General features: G+C 51.2%; 10 protein-coding genes across 10 annotated transcripts; 5 read left to right on the plus strand and 5 right to left on the minus strand.

Moving 5' to 3' along the window:
* Positions 1–714: 714 nt before the first annotated feature.
* M438DRAFT_209074 (uncharacterized protein) lies at positions 715–1,849 on the minus strand. The gene is made up of 3 exons (XM_029899395.1): positions 1,357–1,849; positions 1,078–1,300; positions 715–1,017 (listed from the first exon to the last, which is right to left on the minus strand). The coding sequence occupies exons 1-3, from the start codon at positions 1,546–1,548 to the stop codon at positions 767–769; spliced, it is 666 nt and encodes a 221-aa protein (XP_029760398.1). The 5' UTR covers positions 1,549–1,849; the 3' UTR covers positions 715–766.
* A 574-nt stretch (positions 1,850–2,423) lies between these two features.
* On the minus strand, positions 2,424–3,385 carry M438DRAFT_273764 (mitochondrial carrier; the record flags this gene model as incomplete). The annotated part of the gene is made up of 2 exons (XM_029900662.1): positions 2,424–3,265; positions 3,349–3,385. The coding sequence occupies 2 exons, from the start codon at positions 3,383–3,385 to the stop codon at positions 2,424–2,426; spliced, it is 879 nt and encodes a 292-aa protein (XP_029760399.1).
* Positions 3,386–4,022: 637 nt separating this feature from the next.
* M438DRAFT_273502 (TIM44 subunit of mitochondria import inner membrane translocase) lies at positions 4,023–5,432 on the minus strand (the record flags this gene model as incomplete). Its single annotated transcript, XM_029900643.1, has 2 exons — positions 4,023–4,698; positions 4,750–5,432. The coding sequence occupies 2 exons, from the start codon at positions 5,430–5,432 to the stop codon at positions 4,023–4,025; spliced, it is 1,359 nt and encodes a 452-aa protein (XP_029760400.1).
* Positions 5,433–6,244: 812 nt separating this feature from the next.
* On the plus strand, positions 6,245–6,664 carry M438DRAFT_374371 (translational machinery component; the record flags this gene model as incomplete). The annotated part of the gene is made up of 1 exon (XM_029908499.1): positions 6,245–6,664. One exon carries the CDS (start codon positions 6,245–6,247, stop codon positions 6,662–6,664), a length of 420 nt encoding a protein of 139 aa, XP_029760401.1.
* A 284-nt stretch (positions 6,665–6,948) lies between these two features.
* On the minus strand, positions 6,949–8,127 carry M438DRAFT_273381 (tetratricopeptide; the record flags this gene model as incomplete). The annotated part of the gene is made up of 2 exons (XM_029900632.1): positions 6,949–7,009; positions 7,064–8,127. 2 exons carry the CDS (start codon positions 8,125–8,127, stop codon positions 6,949–6,951), a joined length of 1,125 nt encoding a protein of 374 aa, XP_029760402.1.
* Positions 8,128–8,378: 251 nt separating this feature from the next.
* On the plus strand, positions 8,379–9,200 carry M438DRAFT_396964 (uncharacterized protein; the record flags this gene model as incomplete). Its single annotated transcript, XM_029909284.1, has 3 exons — positions 8,379–8,392; positions 8,445–8,585; positions 8,736–9,200. The coding sequence occupies 3 exons, from the start codon at positions 8,379–8,381 to the stop codon at positions 9,163–9,165; spliced, it is 585 nt and encodes a 194-aa protein (XP_029760403.1). The 3' UTR covers positions 9,166–9,200.
* A 534-nt stretch (positions 9,201–9,734) lies between these two features.
* Positions 9,735–11,398, plus strand: M438DRAFT_365152 (uncharacterized protein). The gene is made up of 3 exons (XM_029907770.1): positions 9,735–10,064; positions 10,579–10,824; positions 10,909–11,398. Exons 1-3 carry the CDS (start codon positions 10,008–10,010, stop codon positions 11,386–11,388), a joined length of 783 nt encoding a protein of 260 aa, XP_029760404.1. The 5' UTR covers positions 9,735–10,007; the 3' UTR covers positions 11,389–11,398.
* M438DRAFT_318394 (CORD and CS domain protein) lies at positions 11,230–12,739 on the minus strand (the record flags this gene model as incomplete). The annotated part of the gene is made up of 3 exons (XM_029902791.1): positions 11,230–12,520; positions 12,584–12,608; positions 12,659–12,739. 3 exons carry the CDS (start codon positions 12,737–12,739, stop codon positions 11,688–11,690), a joined length of 939 nt encoding a protein of 312 aa, XP_029760405.1. The 3' UTR covers positions 11,230–11,687.
* A 528-nt stretch (positions 12,740–13,267) lies between these two features.
* On the plus strand, positions 13,268–14,515 carry M438DRAFT_250617 (uncharacterized protein; the record flags this gene model as incomplete). Its single annotated transcript, XM_029899641.1, has 1 exon — positions 13,268–14,515. A coding segment is annotated over one exon (1,248 nt), but the record flags the coding sequence as incomplete, so codon positions are not given.
* Positions 14,516–16,049: 1,534 nt separating this feature from the next.
* Positions 16,050–16,910, plus strand: M438DRAFT_209167 (FabD/lysophospholipase-like protein). Its single transcript, XM_029899396.1, has one exon. The coding sequence runs from the start codon at positions 16,148–16,150 to the stop codon at positions 16,736–16,738; it is 591 nt and encodes a 196-aa protein (XP_029760407.1). The 5' UTR covers positions 16,050–16,147; the 3' UTR covers positions 16,739–16,910.
* The last annotated feature ends 1,951 nt before the right edge of the window (positions 16,911–18,861 follow it).

Raw genomic sequence — 18,861 nt, forward strand, 5'->3', positions numbered from 1 at the left:
CTTACCAACTGAAAACATTATTTTGGACTGTTGAACAAGCATCTAAGTTAGTGAATGGTGATGGAATGGTACAAAGATTACAGAATACATTACTGGACCAAACTATTGGACTACATATCAGATCAAAAGACGTTGACAAAGGAAAGCTACAAAAGAGATTGTGAGCGAGCATACCCTAGTTGGTCGCTCGAAGGTGGGCCAGGACTGTCTGCGTAAGAGCAGATGTCACTGTCTGGCCTTAGTCCGTCGACTATTCGTCGTCAGACATATCAGAGTCATCCGCCTCTGCTCCGTCTGCGGCGAATTCTGCATCTTCTGCTTCCTCAGCTGCTTCTTCAGCAGCAATTTCTGCTTTCTCAGCTGCATCAACTGCTCCATCTGCTACGGTAGCAGGTCCATGGAGTCGCTGTTCATCTTCAGACCAGCGCTCGTGGCAACGATGGTTCACCTGCCAGAAAAAGTGCTCCAGAGCTGCAAGAATCGAAGTCAGTGACATTGCTTAGCCTATCGCCAGGGCTGTACTTACGTTCCATATTAATAGCACCGCACTGCTTGATTTTACTAAAGGTGAACCCCTCAAACTTTGCGAATCTGCCACGTTTTCGGCCACTTTGGTATTGGTTTCTGGTTCCACAGATCCTTTTGATGGTCTTGTCTTGTAGGTTGAAATGCTTCAGGTTACGCTGGTCATACTTTTCCATCTGGTCGATACCAAACCTAGATTGTAGACATCCATGCTAGGAAAAGACGCGAATTAGTTGTGAATTCACCACGAATGACCAAAGCGACTTACAACAGCCTCAGGGAACATTGATGTATTGATTTTCTCGTCGTCAGACATCAAGGTCATTCCGTTCCATGCAGTGAGTCCGTTTGTAGCCTTCATCCTTCTCGCGTGATCTGTTTCCGCGGCGAAGTCTGCCTGGGCGGTTTCCTCGGCGGACAAGGTCTGGTTCGTGCCCTTCTGCCAAATCTTATGGCAACGGTGATTGATCTTCCAGAAAAGGTGCTCCAGCGCTACACGCAACTCGCATAAGCACAACTGTCGATTGGTAAACCCGTGGAAGTAACACTTACGTTCTGTGTCGACGCCTTCAACGACTTGGCCGCATTCGCGAATCTTGTGATACGTGTATTTATCGAATGTCCTGAAAGGCCTCGATGAGGACATTTTGGGTCTTCTGCGTTGCCTGCAGATCTGATTGACAGTTTTGCCCCGTATCTGATATCCTGTGGCATTATAGCGACGCGGACAGTTTGAGCAAGATATCACTGGGTATTCTGAAGCGAGGCACTCTTCCTGTAAGACAGGATTTGTCAGTTGAGGAGCTTTTGTGACTTGAACAGGAGACTTACCAGAGCCGCAGGGAACATCGCTGTGAGGTTGAGGGCTTGGTCATTGTTGAAGGTGATCGCAGCCATTGTAGCAAGGTCCGCATGCTCAACAGCGGGAATTACGAACTCGTGGTTGACAGGAGAGTCGAGGGGTACGGCAACACTAAGAGTGACTGCCCACCCGACGAGTATAGCAACAGGATTGAAATGCATTCTGACTTGACGTGTGTGGAAGCAGAGCCCGAGGAGTGTGGGCAACCCGCTTCCTATAAAGGTCCATCGTGGTGTCCAGCCGGTGATCAATTGTTGCTAGAGACTAGACTTCAATCTAAGAAATCCCTGGTTCGAAATCTTGGCCAATGGACTTGTTCGGTGGTTTTGGTTGTCGGATCATGCTCTCTGTGTTGCGATCGACGAGCGGGGTTTCTCATAGATACAACTCAGTTGTCGGTAGTGTTGGGGTAGTGTGGAAGGTTTGTTCGAGGTAAGATGGCTCGAAGAGGGGTCGACTTGATACTGCAAGCATGGAGTGGAACATGTCCTGAAGCGGATGCTTGGGCGGGGCAGAGGGAGTTTGCGTCCTAGCTCATTTCTGTCAACAAAGCTTCTCTTTGAAGATTGTATGAACATACGACCTTAGAGGTTCAAGCTCTATTGATTTGTTCAAGCTCACAGGACTAATCGAGAGAAGTGCAACGTATTTGATGAGATTCTTGATAGAGTTCTGAGATGGCGGATCTGAGATGGACGCTGATGGTCAGTAGCTCGAAGCATGATTGACGACGAAGAACAGGACGCAACACAGGCAATTGCCAATGAAGATTCAGTTGAGAAAGAAATACGAGGAAGACGTGTTGAGAGATAAAGTGTATGCTCAGTACACTGAGTGGAGAAGGAGCCAGGAAACAGCAGCCACCAGAAGCCACCAGAAGAGGAGGTCGGAGCGTGCGGGAACCCGACAAGACTTCATCGAGCAGATTCGGAAAGAACAGTGCTCTTCACACCTGCCTGCCGAACGAAGGTTTGTGAAATTCCATGCAGCGCGAAGAGTGGGATGGTCGGAGATGAGTGGAGATTCGTCGTATGCTCTATGTGACGATTTTATCCTCTGCCCTGCGAATCAACTCTTCATAAACCGTCCACGCCAATGCAGAACTAATGGCTTTTCTCGCCATCCTGATGCCCAAACCGTCAAAGAGACACATAGCCCCCTCTTCACCAATCATCTTCTTCGCAGCACTGATCGCATTCCTGTATTTCTCAGGTTGTAATTGTAATCGCGTCTTGACGGCATCGAAGGGATTCGTGACCGCTGTCGCTGCTGCCGCAGCCAGGACTCCAGATCCAAAATTCGCTAGCGGTGCAGCGATGTCCAGATGCCCGAATAATGAAGCCTTGCTTTGCTCGTAGAAAAGGACGTATAAGCCAGCGTATGGTGCATCTCTTATAGCCGTCGCGCCAAATCCTGCGAAAAATCCTTTTGCTCCATTTGTCTTGAAGATATCCTTTGCGGCCGAGGCTAGTGAGGTATAGGCGTATAAGCTGCTTTCATACCTCACCTTCAAGACAGTGACTGGACTCATGATGAAGCCAGCCAATGCTCTTGCCGCAGCTCCTGTAGCCAAGTTTGCGGAATTACTGAGTTTCGTTTTTGACGTGCCGTCAGCTCCTAACGTTGTGGTTGAAGTGGCCCGTCGCAATTGGTTTAGCATGCCGAAGTACAGAGCTGAGCCTGCGCCTGTGCGGATGACTGAGGGTGTAGTGCCTCGCCATAGCGATTGAATGGGAGAGGGTCCTGCGAGAATGGTCTTGAGGGCGACTGAGAGTGATGCGCTGGAGGATTGTTGGACGCGGGTTTTGAGAAGGTCGGCAGGTTGGAGAAGGAATGCGCTAGTCACACCGGAGCCCAGGCCGGCTGCGAAGTGGAATGCTGAGAGTAAAGCATTAGCGACTGAGCGGCGGGGAGGAAGCATAGAGTAACAAGGCGAAGAGGATGATTGAATTAAAGCTTACCCGCAGACGACTTGTGTTTCTGGCCGCCATTTGTCATGTCCCTTTATGTTTAATAATTCCAGAAGATGATGGTTCTGAGATGTCTTCAAGGCGTCGAGTACATGTTGTAATAATGGAATGGTTGTGTCGCTCGCTTGGAAAAGCTATGGTATGCACTCTCAGAAAGGCAGATCCTCAGGAAGGTTGATGTCATTGATTTGATCGTTTCTCCCGAGGTTCCGAGATGTTTGCCTTGGTTGCACCCCCGGGACTTGACTCCGCCGAACCTTCAAGATGCGGTCTTGCTCTCCGCTGAGGCCCTGGAGGCCCTGGATGCCAACGAAGTCATTTCAAGGGGTTTATTGACATTGGTGCACTCACGACCTCGAACCAAAGAATACGAGATGAGCACATTAATAAAGGAAAAATGAATACATCGAAAGCGTAAATGTATAATACAGGGTAGGCAGGCGCATGGAAATGCTTTAAGAGTACACGAGGATATTCTCCTTCGACCGGGAAAATGATACAACAGATTTCCCCCGAGAAGCGCTTTTTAGTATGGAGAGTGTGAACCAGGAAACGCCGTTGCAAATAGTTCATACAGAAGATGTGGCTTGTCCGGAGAGAATATGCAAAGCTGAGATGTGGTTGAGCGCAATGCGAAGGTGAAAAATAGAAGAGCGGAGACGAGATTAGATATACTCTCTCGCGCTCTTTTGAAGCTCGATAAGTCTCCATCCGCGGGTCTCGGGGTTGTGGACATCCTCAGGAAGTCTAGTGACACCAATCGCGTATGTGACTTGCTGAACCTTGTCTTCCATGCCAGAAGCCAGCTGGCCGGTCTTCTTGTTCTTGTAAACGTGCACCTCCTGTGTACGGCACATGATGACGAAGACGGGAATATCACCGGGCTCAAGTAGACGAGCGTTGAGTACGTCGACGTTGCGGATATCCAGGATGCGGCCATCAGAGACGAGACCGTGCTGGGTGTACTGCTGCATCAGAGCGGCGTAAACCTGGTACTGTGCTGCACTCAACCACTGCTTGAGGACCTCAGTATCACCCTTGACGTAGGCGTCGAGGACTTCGGGAAGAATGTATTCGCGCATCTCCTGCAACCAAGGCTCCATCTGGAAGCTGGGGTCCATCTCGCGGAACTTCTTGATGACCTTGGCAGTCTCGTTCTCAGCGAAGAAGCCAGCAACACGGTCGCTAATGCTACGAGCGGTCGAGATCAAAGGGTTCTCTGATTCGGCGTATGTCGACTTGAAGGCGAACAGGCGTTGCATAGTCTTGCTGTTGTCGCGGAACTCGCGCCATGACTCCTTCCAGGCGGCATCCTTGTGAACAGTGACGTTGACTCCGGCACTAAATGTGATGTTAGCATAAGTTAGATTCTCAGCCAGGATTCACACTTACTCGGGATCCTCAACTAGAGGCTCACCCGAAGGCCTGCGACCTTCTGCGATGTCCTTTGCTTCTCTTGCTTCTCTGCGCTTTCTGCGCTCTTCCTTCTCGACCCAGCCACCATAGCGCATAGAGCTGCCGTCATCAATGACCTCCTTGACGTTCTTGAAGGCCTCGGTCTCTCGCACAGGACGAGTGGCCTTCTCGAGTCCGGAACCGACAGCACCAGCACCGTATCTGATGCCCTTTACAACACTGGTGTCCCAAGTCCAAGCGGCACTCTTACCAATGGCTCCAGCGGTGGTCTTGATGGTGCTTCCAGCGGCGGATGAGAGAGCCCCGGTACTCTTCTCGTATGCGGCGCGGGCCTTTTGCACATTGGGGTTCTCGGTGAAGTCGTGGATGCTACCAGACAGTTGCTTGGTGCCTTCGTTCCACTCCTTGCTTTCTTTGAATTCGCTCGAGAGAGTCTCGGTGAAGACCTGCCATGGGGTCTTATTGCCGTGCTTTGGTGGGGGAGGCTTCTTGTCCTTCTTCTCTTTCTTCTCGGCACCCTCACCCTCAGCCTCGCCTTCAGCAGCTTCGCCCTCAGCCTCCTTCTCTTTCTTGGGCTCTGACTCGGCGTCAGGCTCAGGTTGGTAAGCACCAGCATCGCGGGCAGCGGTTGCCTGGTAGATTCTCTCAGCTTCGCTCATAGGCTCGTCGGCCTTCTTTGCCTTCTGCGCAGGCTCAGACTTTGCCTCTGCATCTTTTGACTGCTTAGCAGCGGGCGCTGGCTTCGGTTCTTCCTTGGGAGCGGATCCTTGAGCAGCGCGTTGACGCTTGCGCTCAGCCTGCATTTCCTTGAAGGAGACTGAGCGGACGAAGCTAGTAGCGACAGAGGCAGGGAGAAAAGGCGACGACAGCCTTGAAGGCGAAGAGGCGGCGGAGGAGATCAAAGGCGAGTTGACGGCATGCGAGCGGTTCAAGACATGTGTGGATATCCGGCGGTATGCAGCCGTTCGGCCATGGAACGAAGGCGCATTGCGGGCGACATTCGCAGGGGCTCTGGGCAAGAGCACTTGTCGACTTAACGAGCTCATGCTGTTGTGTGTGGTTTGTGAGAGGCGAAAGGCGACAAGTCGAGCAGTCGAGCTACTCGCACATTCGGCGAGCGACAGCGGCGACGAGATCAAAAAAGGCCGCCAAGCCCTCAAGCCCCGACATCCGCCGCATCTCTCCTCCGTCCAAAGAATTCCAAGTGCTCGATATCGATACAATTAGTTACGCCAGTCAAATCATCTCGCTGCCGCCAGTCCACATCGCAGTCATGAACATCTTCCGGCCACTGACCAAGCTGGTCGGTCGCCCTTCTTCGATCCTCCCGTCGCCGTTCACCCGTGCCATCTCTTCTTCCACACCACTCACGGCCAGTCCTCTGGCCAGACGGGACACACCTTCAATCAACTTCGGCGACTGGCTCGACCGCCAAAGCAACCGTTCTGGTCCTCCGGATGTCAATGGCCCTATGGAACTGAGCAAACCTCAACCGCATCGCATGCATGTCTACGCGACAAAGCACAACACACACATCACCTTCACCCAGCCCCCGAGAAAGGACCCCGCAAACCCCGGCAAGCAGATCGATGTCTTGATGTCTTTGTCCGCTGGCAACATTGGTTTCAAGAAGGCTGGCCGTGGTAGTTATGATGCTGGCTACCAACTTGCCGCCTTCGTCCTTAAGCAGATTCAAGAACGTGGTCTCATGCGTGACCTACACAGTCTGGAAGTCGTGCTGCGTGGTTTTGGAAAGGGAAGAGAGGCTGTCACAAAGGCCTTGTTGGGTTCTGAGGGCTACTTGGTCAGGAACAAGATTAGCTCGGTCAAGGATGCCACCAGATTGAAGTTCGGTGGTTCCAGAAGTCCCAAGCCCAGAAGATTGGGTTGATCGATTCATCTCATCTTGTATTTTCTTCTGCGCTTTCTTCTCGGAGCTGCTTCTCCAGGTCGCTCATCTTCTTCCAATTTATCATGGCCACAAAAGGATCGGCACGGCGTTGGTTGGAGGGCTTTGTTACGCCTCTTGTATATTAACTCATTGTACTACACATCCCCGAGTGTCGCACGCATGCATCGTATGAAGGTCATGCCTGGACTGGTATCATTTGCGTCTATCATGGCGCGTACTGAATAATCATTGCTCGCTTTCTGAAATATGTCAAAGAAAATTGCTTATCTGCCACCACGGCCTGCGCCGCCGGCACCGCCAGCACCTCCCATGAAGTTCTTTGCCCTGTAATTGTTGTCAGTCGTGTGTTCGCAGTTACAAAAGAGTACTTGTACTCACATCTCAGCAATGCTGGGGTCGTTCATCAAAGACGAAAGATCGGGCATGCCACCACCTTGGCCACCGGCACCGCCAGCACCGCCGGCACCACCGGCACCACCGCCACCAAATCTGTCGGCCATCTCTCTCACACGAGGGTTGCTCATGAGGTTGTTCATCATGTTGGGATCCTTCATAAGGTTCTGGGCCATCTGCTGCATCATGGGGTTCTGCATCAGACTAGCAAAGTCGGGCATGCCGCCACCCTGACCGCCAGCACCTCCTGCACCACCACCACCGAACATGCCAGCGAGAGCCGAGAGGTCAGGCATACCGCCAGCACCACCGCCAGGGGCACCACGGGAAGATTCCTCAGTGAGACCGCCCTCCTCTTCGACTCTTCTCTTGGCAGTCTCGTAGCCACGCTTCATAGCATCGCTACCTCCATTGCCTTCAGCGTCAATGCCGGCCTTGTAAGCTTCCATGCTTCCCTGGGCATCTCCGAGAGCGAAGCGGGCGAGCCCAAGTCTGCTCCAGGCCTTGGTGTACTTGGGGTCGGCAGCAGTAGCGAGCTCAGCGTCGTTCTTGGCGAATTCGTGCTGGCTAGCACCAGAGTAGGCAGCGGCACGGTTCGAGAGGTAGATGGTGTTCAAAGGGGCGATCTCAAGAGCCTTGGTGTAGTAGTCGATGGCGGTAGCGTAGTCCTTCTTCTGCATGGCGGCGTTGCCCTGAGCCTTGAGCGACTCGGATTCACTGGTAGGAGCGTTCGACTTCTCGTTGGCGCCCTTGGTGGAACCGGTGGGGGTGGCAGGGCGGCCTTCCTGAGCGCTGCTGGGGCCTTCGGTGCTGGCAGTGCTCTTGCCCTTCAGCTTCTCATAGACACCGTAAATACTGAGGAGGTTCTGACCTCCCAGAGCAGCGGTCATGGCGGTCTTGTCATTGGCATCGACATGGAAAGCTTCAGCGATGCAGGAGGTTGCGATCTCGATAGATTCGGCGTCATCTGATTGCAGGGTGCCGTCCTTGAGGGAGGTGTTGAGGAAGTCGATAATGGCCAGAGCCAGCTTTTTTCTTGAGTCAGACATGATGTTGGAGATGTGATGATTTAAGAGGAGGGTAACTTAGAGGCAGGGATAACAATTGTGTCGAGGACAGCATGGCGTCGGCGAGTCGGCGGCCCAGAAGGTTCGAAAGTGGCAGGCGGCAACAATGCGCAGTTTCCTTGGCATTTCGCGGGGTTCGACTGCTCGGTGGTGGGGCAGCAAGCAGCGGCGCGAGTCGGTGACGACCCTGCTGAATTGTTGTCGTTCAATCTTCTTCTCATATAACCACCACCATGTTCAAGAAAGAGTCTGTAGGTCACTTCTTGCACTTCCAGGTTCTGTGACTTACGCATAATCAGTTTGACACCCGGCGCCAAAAGCAAGGTCAAGTCATCGGCCCAGCGCGCCATCCGCGCAAAGGCCATTGAGACCTACCCCCGCCTTGAGCCCTACATGGATGAGATTATGCCCAAGAAGGAACAGATCGATCTTGTCAAGGTGTACGTTGGATCACAGAAAGAGCTGGCCTGTCTTGAACATTCAACTCTCGGTTGACGAGCAATCGTCTTCTCAGTCGACTTGAATTTGTTAAGCCAGAACGACGGCCAGCCTTTCTTGGAGTTGGATCTTGCTAACAATGCTTATCACAGACCTGACCGTGTGTCTCTCTACGTCCTCGGATCCACTCCTCTGTTCTGGCAACACATGGACGACCCTCTGATACCTCACCTCTCCCTCGTCCACAAATACCCTCAATGTTTCGACAGGATACGCATCGACCGTGGTGCCATTCGTTTCGTTCTTTCCGGCGCTGCTCTCATGGTACCCGGTCTGACATCTCCTGGTGGTCGTCTGCCTGATCCTTCAGTCAAGGAGGACGATAAGGAGGCTAACGATGGCTATGGAGGAAAAGAGCTGCAAGCTGGTGATATCGTTGTCGTTGAGGCTGAGGGCAAAGAGAATGCCTGTCTGGTCGGTGTACTGAAGATGAGCACTAAGGACATGAAGGAGAAGAAGAAGGGTGTTGGTCTTGAGAACGGCCACTACCTTGGCGATGGTTTGTGGAACCTGTCTCTCTAGACAACAGAGGCATTGCAATTTTGACATGACTGCATAAGATACCTAGGCTAAAAGTTGCATGATATGAATCAACTCATGAATACAGAGTTCGTGGCGGACACGCTCTCTATACTTCTTTCTGTTCTGAATGTGATGGTTCACGGTGACTCTTTAATCGTTGGACATCGTATTCACCCGAGGTACTTACTACCTTTGTGTATCTGCTGCTCCAATCTGCCCGTGTGCTAAACTTTGTCACGCGCACCTTGTAGAAATGCACAATGTTTTCAATATCTCTCTAGTCGTCCGCAGAGAGGCGCTGAGTATCACACTCTCAGTGGAGGGCTGCATTGATCTTAAAAACATTGTGCATTTCTACAGACTAAATAAACCCGGGCATGGCCGTGGGATATGGCTAGAAGTGTCAGAATTTAGCACACGGGGAGGAAGGAACTGTTCGTCAATCTCGAAAATTGAGATTTTGGATAGAGCAATATCTTTTCAAAGTGATGTTTCACCGATCCCGCGTAGATTGACATCGATTATCGATCGAACAACCAGAATTGTCCAGAAAATCATGATTGTCGCCGTCAAGCATTTGTAGCAACGCCCAACCCGCCTCATCTCTTTCCTGAAAGCCTCGACGCCGAAGCCAAAGCCAAACAACATCGCACTCAAGCCCATTCTTGCAACACACAGCCACAACCACAACAACCATCAGCCACTTGCATCAACCTTACTCACCGGAGCGCTACTCTTCATATAATCGGACACATCGGAGCTGAGCAGAAAGAACCTCGAACTCGCGAATTCAGCCATCTCTAGCATTTTCGCGGCCGCGTCCGGGGAGAAGAACAGGAACGATGGATAACTTTGCTAGTGAGACCGACAGCGACTACACCAGTTATTGGCGGGATTGGGTGAGTTCATTTTTCGTTGTATTGCTGTCATCATTTCCTTTTCATCACTCGCGCAAGAGAAGTCATATTACCTTGAAAAGAATTACACCTGCGGCTTGCCGTGCATCTGGCGTGAGCGCTGGACGGCCTGCCCTCATGTTCAGTGAAAAGTCGTGGAATGCCACAATCAAGATGTTGTGGGAAAAAGTTTGTGTCACGATTCTTGCATATACGCAACGACATGGCCGGCCCCGAGTCTCGCATAGCGTGGAACCCACGACCCACGAAGATGATCCCACAGGCGCGTTTGATCCTTTGAGCCTATGCCTGTCCTTTCGACAGAGAGCGTCAAGATGAGAGATGTTGTGGCCATGGAAGATAGCGAAAAGCGCTGCGCTGGTTCGCATGGGGCGCGCAACTGCTATCACGATTACAGCATCACCTCTTCTGCTGTCTTGACGCTTTCCTTACACCTTCCTTACCGCATTTGTTTCTCATCAGAAAATCACAGAATGCTGACTTTTATTGAACACAGTTCATCTCGTCTCGCGGCAATGAGTACTACTGCGAGATCGATGAAGACTATCTGACCGATCGCTTCAACTTGACCGGCCTTAACACGGAAGTCCAATACTATCAATATGCGCTCGACCTCGTCACCGACGTGTTCGACATGGAGGTCGACGATGACATGCGCGAGCAAATCGAGAAGAGCGCTAGACACCTCTACGGTCTTGTGCATGCACGCTACATTGTGACAACTAGAGGTCTCGCAAAGATGGTAAGCCTTCCTATTTCCTCCATTTCTTGACATCGGATCGTCCATATTCCTACCTGAAGCCTAGAAAACTAACAATATATAAAGCTCGACAAGTACAAGTCCGGAGTCTTTGGCAAATGCCCCCGCGTCATCTGCGACCAACAACATCTCCTCCCCATGGGTCTCCACGACGTCCCCGGCACTTCAACCGTAAAACTCTACTGCGCCAAATGCGAAGACATCTACAACCCAAAGTCATCCCGCCACAACGCCATCGACGGCGCCTACTTCGGCACCTCCTTTCACAACATCCTCTTTCAGGTCTACCCCGCCATGCTGCCACCTAAGACCCAGAGACGCTATGAACCCCGTATCTACGGCTTCAGAGTTCATGCTGCCGCTGCCTTGATGAGATGGCAGGAGGAGAAGAGAGAGGAGATGAAGGATAGACTCAGAAAGGGAGGTCTGGAGACGGGCTTTGAGGAGGAAGATGAGGAGTTGGAGGAGGAGGACTCTGAGGAGGGTGACGAGAGCAAGGACGGCATCGATGATATGTTCGAGGCACCCGTCGCGCCTGTGCAGTAGGATGGTGCGGTCGGACAGATGGCTCAGTTGGAGCTGTTCGCTGCATGGGTTGCCTACCTGAAGAAGGACAGGAGGAAAGAGGCATGATTGCCTTGATCGTTTCCTCTGTCGCTGCTCTCCTACAAAGGCATCACTTCTAGGTTAGGGAGGACTTCGTCACTTTCTGCATCATCGATTCTGTGGCACATTGCTTCCAATCTGCTATGGGGTTCAATTATAAGCTTGCATTGCTTCCAATAATGTTATGTTTTTGCTTCCAAAGTGCCATGTTCTGTCCAAATGCTGTAACGGACCATCCTCTATGCTCTGCCAGCACGGCCCATCTGGATGATCTCGCCAGTGTGTCTCTCATCGCCACGCAATACAGGCCATGAAGCACCATCTGCCTTGGCCAGTCTCAACTCCAGCTTGGTGCCCATGATGCTAAACTCGCTCTTCTCCTTGTCGATAGCACCAAACAGCGGCACAACCTGCTGGAACCTCTTACGGTCGCTCGTTCTCAAGTCCAAGTCCACAGACTTGTCCTGGAATTCGATCTTCGACAAAGTCTTGTCAATCTTCTTCAGGTACAAGCTGGCCATGACTTTATCCGGAGTCTGGTAGAAATCATGTCTCACACTCTCCAACTTCTCCTCTCCGTCATCTTTCTTTGCTCCCACGAACAGATGACGGGACTTGGTCTTGCAGCCGGGGATTCGCAGGAACTCGTCGAATTCTAGCACGCGACGCTTACAGCATGACCAGCCTTTGCTGCCTTCGTGGAAGATTGGGGCGCCAGGGTGGTGTTGGCAGTTCTCGTCATCGCTGCGAGGAGAGCCTTTGTGGGTCACACCGCAAGCTTTACGTTTGCAAGTCGCATTTTCAGGAACGGGCGTGTTCGGATCATCGTCTTCGTCCTCTGGGGGCGCAGGTGAGGATGGTGGTTGTGGGGCGGCTGCTTGTGCTGTGGGAGCGCGACCGGGGTTTGGTGCTGCCGGCTCGGAGGGAGTTTGGAGGGTAGGTGCATCGGCTGGAGCGGTCTTGGGTTCTTCGGCGGGTGTGTCGTCGACGGTGCTGTGCTTGCCGGTCGTGCATGGTGGGATGGTCATGAACTCGTCAAAGGTCAAGACACGGGGCTTGCAGCATTTCCATCCTGATGAAGCTTGGTGTTAGTCAAATGTGTAGTTGGGCACGCGAGGGGACGTGGACTGGATACCTTTCTGACCCTCATGGAAGACGGGCTATACCAGGATTAGCCAATGTCCAATGCTCGACCAATTGGGTTTCTTACTGGACCAGGATGATAGACGCACTCTTCGTTATCGTCGGCGAATGTCTTGCCGCAGCCCTTGTGCACACACTTTCCAGGCATCTTGTATGGTGTTGATGAAGGATGGAAACTTGAATTGAAAGAACAAACACAGCTTCCTGTCGTGATCGCCAAAGCTGGAGATGCGGGTCAACTTTTTGGAGCTTTCTAGAACGTCATTCATGCTAACGGAGCGAAGGAAAGTGCAGCCGAGGATCGTGGCGGCCGGCTGCGCTTGCCGTTGTACAGTAGTTCCTACTCCGTACCTCCCGACTTCCCCCAGCTTCAAGCACATCACGATAATCGCTTGCGTGATTTTGATACCCCATTTTTGTTCTTCAGATATGCTTGAGCTGATCTGTCAGCTCGTGGGTAGCACCCTCAGGTGTATCGCGTCACCCTAACAAGCTATGCATCTGCGGCACGAGGCAGATGGTCGTGCATGTACCTTAATGTCCACGGCTTGAGGGTTACATGATTCGAGGCTTCTTGTGCATCATCTTGACACAAGACTAGGACATGCCTTCTCCTCACTCTTCCAACATCTAGAACCAAGTATCAATGGATTCGAACATCGTTCCAAAGTCAAATTCGTCACCAGGAAGGCTCATCGTATTCTGCGACGGCACTTGGTGTGGTCCAGAGCATGGCACGCGAACTAACATTCAGCTACTAGCTGAGATGACCGGTATTGACGTGGAGTCAGCAAAAGGTCCACGAGAAATCACGGATCTTTCACGGCAGTTAAAAGCCAAGTATTTCAATGGAATAGCTTGCAACTACCTGTCTTATGGCATGGGCGGACCGGCCGACAACATTGAACGACTCTGCCTGGATATCTACCGCTACATCGCACAATGGTACAAACAAGAAACCGAAATATGGCTTTTCGGTCTCGGACGAGGAGCATACGCGTTGCGCTGCGTGGTCGGCATGATCAACAATTGCGGCATCGTGAAAGATCCCAATGACGACCTTTGCAACTTGGTCCATCGGACTTACCTATCACCTTGCAAGAATGACAAGCCGTCTTCAGCACAGAGTATAGACTTCCGCAAAAGGGCCAGCTGGGACGTTGTCACCCCCATAAAGCTTTTGGTTCTGCTAGACACGCTCGGCACCATCGACCCTGACACTACTGGATATGCCACCAAATCTCCCACCTTACGGGATGAAGTCATCCCAAGCACTGTAGACAAAGTCCTTCATGCTTGTTCTATTCACGACCGCTTTTCTCTCTTTCAGCCCTGCCTGGCTACGAAGGCAGAGCACAGAGCCTTGCCTGAGGTACATGAGGTTTGGTTCCCAGGCTGTCATTACGACATTGGAAGACAACACTGTCAATTTTTCTCTGGGAGCTGGCTGTACTGTATTCCGAGCATGTTGACTGGCAATGTGGAACCTAATCACGTGCTCAGCAATGTAGTCATATGCTGGATTCTACGGTTCATTGCCCGAGAGTTTCGTTCTCAGGGAGTCTTCCAGGACCTTCATTGGCAGATCTCCTTCCTCAAGAAGTCGATTCGAACAGCCTCCACGCGCACTGGATCTGGCGATGCGTATGGACCTGCAAGAACACTCCAGTACGCGCCGTTCGGCCGAGTGCTCAGTCGGCTCCCTCTGGTGTCCAGAATTGCCGACAAAGCTTCATTTATCATCCCACTGAGGGACCGAAGGATATCTGACGGTGCAGCCAACGTCATGAGATTTGACATGTCGAATCAACCAGGCGACGAGAAGAGCCTAGCCGACCTGGCAAAAATCGACCCTCAGAGCTATCCCTCCAGAACTTATGAAGACTGGAAGGCGTGGAAAAACTACACAGCGAACGCTGACGAGAAGAAAGCCATACTCTGGGTCGGTGGCGCAACCAGCAGTCCAAAGAACGGCTCTATACCACTTCGACTTGAGCCTGCGCCGACCAGAAGTCTCGACTCACTCAAGTCTTTTGCTAGCAGCTCAAACGGAGCTGATGATCATGCTAGTATCGCAAGTGTCTTGAGTAAACACGACAAATCTCGACACCAACGCTCTTCGTCATCCATATCTCAAGACATCACCCTCGATGCTGCAAATGACCCCTTGATCAAGTCCATCATAAGCCAGGATGAAGACTCGGTGCGCGATCAGCTCGAGATACAGGCATCTGAGTTAGCCTTTGATTTCGAGTGGCTTGGAGAATTGATAGAGATGGGCTATGCTGTGCAAGACATCGCAGATGCGCTGATTCAAGAAGAGAGCGAGTCACCTTGGCTTATTGTATCGGGCGGCAATTTCAGCAAGCGTATACTGAAGATCGCGGGAAGACTGGAGCGAAAGATGCAGCCAGGCAGCTCCATGGACGTACGGCGTCTCGAAAATGAACTTGGAGGTTCCACGCTTGATGTGTAGTGTAGCTGGACTAACTCACCATGTCAGCATCGACTGGCTGCGATTTCATTCCGTACAGACGCAAGGCCGCGCAGGCGGTCTTGACAGTTGTGTCTACGCCCTGTTCAATAGCCTATCAAGTGTCTCCTTGCAGGGACGGCGCAATCAAATGCCGGACTCGAGCGGCCTTACTCTTGCCTGTTCATGAGCTTCCTTCTTTGGTTGTAATAAGTCGCTCCATCGAAATTGCACAATTGCCTACTCTCTTTCCTGAGGGTGACCTCGATCACCTAAGAATACAGATATTTCGGTTCTATCGCAATCGAAGCAACACACCCGGAAGTGGGGGTGTAAGCAGCCTGCATGAAATGGTGGCTGGCTGATTGCCGCGTGACTGCCCAACCTCGAGGTGGACAGGATCACCAACGACTCGCCAGTCGCCATCTCCAATTTGATCCCCGCGACTTGACTCCCCTTCACTGCAACTGTCTAACCCTAACATTTGTCGGCTTTGAAGCTTTATTCAAACGACATGGCAGCCTCTCCCAGAGGCCTCCGGCTGTTATCCCTGGACGGTGGTGGGGTAAAAGGCCTGAGCGAGCTCCTTATACTCGAACGGTTGATGTATGTTCTCAAGGAAGAGTCGGCTACTTATACAACAATACCCAAACCCTGCGAGATTTTCGACATCATCTGTGGGACCAGCACTGGTGGCTTGATAGCAATTCTCCTCGGTCGCCTGAAATTGAGTGTTAGAGAAGCAATCGTGGAATACGAACGTCTCTCGAAGGAAATCGTCAGTATCTCGCAAGTTCAGATTCGATGGATAATTGACATTGATGTTGTCTCCGCCAGTTTGGAGCACCAAAGTCGAAGATGCCTGGCAGGGAAGCGAAGTACTCTGCAACAAATTTCGAAACGGTCATCAAGAAGCTGGTGAAAAAGCACACAGGGGATGAGAATACGCTACTGGCTTCGGCGGATGAGGTTTGCAAGGTGTAAGTTCGTCTGATTCTACGACTGTTGTGCGTCAATTAATCAGTTCTCAGGTTTGTGTGCGCGCAACCAGCTTTGAATCCGGACACGTCGCACCCCTTTATCATGCGATCGTTCGAAGGTTATTCGCCTCTGGATGATCTCACCATTTGGCAAGCTGCTCGAGCAACTAGCGCCGCTCCGACCTTCTTCAAGCAGCTTGTGATCGGGAACCACCAGTTCATCGATGGCGGTCTGGGCTCCAATAACCCTTGCAGGGTGCTCCTGAAAGAATGCCAACAGATCTATAGAAAGAAACCTGGTTGCACAGTCAGCTGTATCATCAGCATAGGTTCCGGGATGCCGAAAAATATTGGTATCTCAGAGCTGAATGGCATTGGGTTTAGTTGGTTACGCGATGTGGTCAAGACACTATCTGGCATGGCGACCGACTGCGAAGCGATTAATGAAGAAGTGGCTGCGTGGTTCAAAGCCACTCCTAATGTGTACTTTCGCTTCAACGTCGAGCAAGGACTCCAAGACGTGGAGATGGATAGGCATGAGAAGCTGAATGTTATAATCGCCAAGACTGAAGGATATCTCGACAAAGATTCTCAGCAGGAGAAATTGAAACAAGCCGCCAAAGTTCTTGCTATCGAAGATCGAGGACTCTGTTTGATAACCGATTTAGGTAATGTTGATAGACAAACATATTAGTTCCTCCTCTGACTGATATCCCTGCGAAGTTCCTATCCTCAACAATGCAGCACACTCCACAATTTTTCCCAACTTTCGTGAGCTCTCGCAATCACCTCCCCTCACAAAACAGTTCTTCGGACGAAGAGATGTTCTTGAGAACCTCCGTACGGCACTATCGGCGCAGAAGGAGGTGGACAGGCGTATAGTGATCTGGGGGTTTCCTGGCTCTGGTAAGACCTCTATTGCGCTGAGGTATATTCAGGAATTCAAGCAATACTACAGCGCAGTAATTTGGATCAACGCTCTGACTCAGCAAACGATTGAGAGATCTCTTGCGGAAGCTGCAGACTCCATCGTTGCGATGACTCATAATCACGAGAAGGCTGCCAGCTCCAATCATCTTCGCACAGTTAATCAATGGCTACAGGAGACTCGAGAGCAGTGGCTCCTCGTAGTCGATAGCGTTGACGATCTCGAAGAACCGAACGTGCTGAAGCTTCTACCAGAGTGTAACCGCGGAGCGATCCTGATTACGAGCAGCAAATCTGACCCTGGCAAACTATGGGGTATCTCTCAGGGGATTGCGCTAGAAGCACTTGGCGAAGCAGCTGGTGTGGATCTTCTTTTCTCGAAACTGAAAAGTACTCACTATCCGTGTAAGTTAATTTTACCAAAATCTTTCGGATATGGCTGAGGTGAATTGTATGTTTACAGCGCGCGAAAAGGCAATCAAAGTGGTCACTGCACTCCATGGACTGCCTTTAGCGATCGAACATGCCGCAGTAGCACTGAGGCGCAGATTTTCGATTGAAGATCTCCAAAGAATCATAGATGATGAAGCAAAACTACCCTTGGTGCTTGCAAAGAAGCCTAGTACGAACGAGTGGGCCTACAGCAAGAATAAACCGCTATATGCCATCTTGGAGCATCTTGCGGTACAACTGATCAGGGATGATCCTATAGCTGCAAGTATCTTTACATGGCTTTCTTGTCTTGGACCTGGCGAGATTTCCCAGCACGCTCTACTTCCGTTCGGTTCCGTGCCCAATCAAGGCACAATCTCTTCTCGGGAGCTCTGGAAGCAGATGGTTCATGGCGTTACAGGTTTATCCGAGCTCTCTTTCCATCTAGCAGACGCCTCGTGTGAGCCAATGATCTTATGGGAATCCATTCGTTTATTGGAAGACTCTTGTATGCTGACGATTCGCGAGGAGTCCAAAGACAAGATACCGAGTATTCTGTTACACAATACTATACAAAAATGGGCACTGACTCGAGTTACCGAAACAGAACGTCACCATGTCATCTGCTTCTCGGCTCACATACTTGGTCAGAGCCTCAAGGGTCTACAAGCAGCGGCCATGCCTTTGGTCTTCCAACACGATCTCAATCTCACTGTACAGAATGTCGCCACAAAGTTCGAAAAATACCTTAGGCCCGCTTTGCAGTCGGGTGGACATCAGGAGCTTCTACACGTCTGGAGAGGATCCGCGTATTGGCTTGGTAGACATCTTGTCACTATGAAAAAGTTCACCGAGTCACACGATATACTGAAAATGCTTATCGAATACGACAAGACCATGCAAGAGTCCAGATGGCCTAGAGATGAAGCTTCACGTGTCCTTCTCGAGGATCTTGGTGACTGCCACAATCATGCTGGCCACTTTCAGGCCGCGATCGAAGTTTACAAATATCTGTTACATCAGTGCCAGATTGCTGAAGATTGCGCACCCCTCGTAGATGCTCGCATTCGTCATAAGCTTCAGGCAGTCGGAAAGAGGCAAAGTGTACACAGCTCGTGGCAACAACGTGGATTCGGCTTGCTCAACCCCCAAGATCTGATCGTAGCTGGACAAGCCACGATATCCGATGAAGATTCAGAAGCAATGCAATACGGATTATCTTCATACTTCCCATGGACATGGTCTTGGAGGATGGTCACGTTAGGGAATCAATTTTCTGTGCCAGACCGAAAACTGCTCTGGAGAGCAGCATCACTAGGACAACTTGACCTGCTTAAACTCATCCTCCGGTATCATACCGCAGAGGCCATCCCTTCTGACACACTGGAACATTTGTTGAAAAGAACCAAGTTCTCCGAAGCGGACTTACATTACGATCGGATCAAACTACTTCTTGAT

The sequence above is a fragment of the Aureobasidium pullulans genome (genome assembly GCF_000721785.1).
Source record: "Aureobasidium pullulans EXF-150 unplaced genomic scaffold scaffold_9, whole genome shotgun sequence".
NCBI classification, from domain to species: domain Eukaryota; kingdom Fungi; phylum Ascomycota; class Dothideomycetes; order Dothideales; family Saccotheciaceae; genus Aureobasidium; species Aureobasidium pullulans.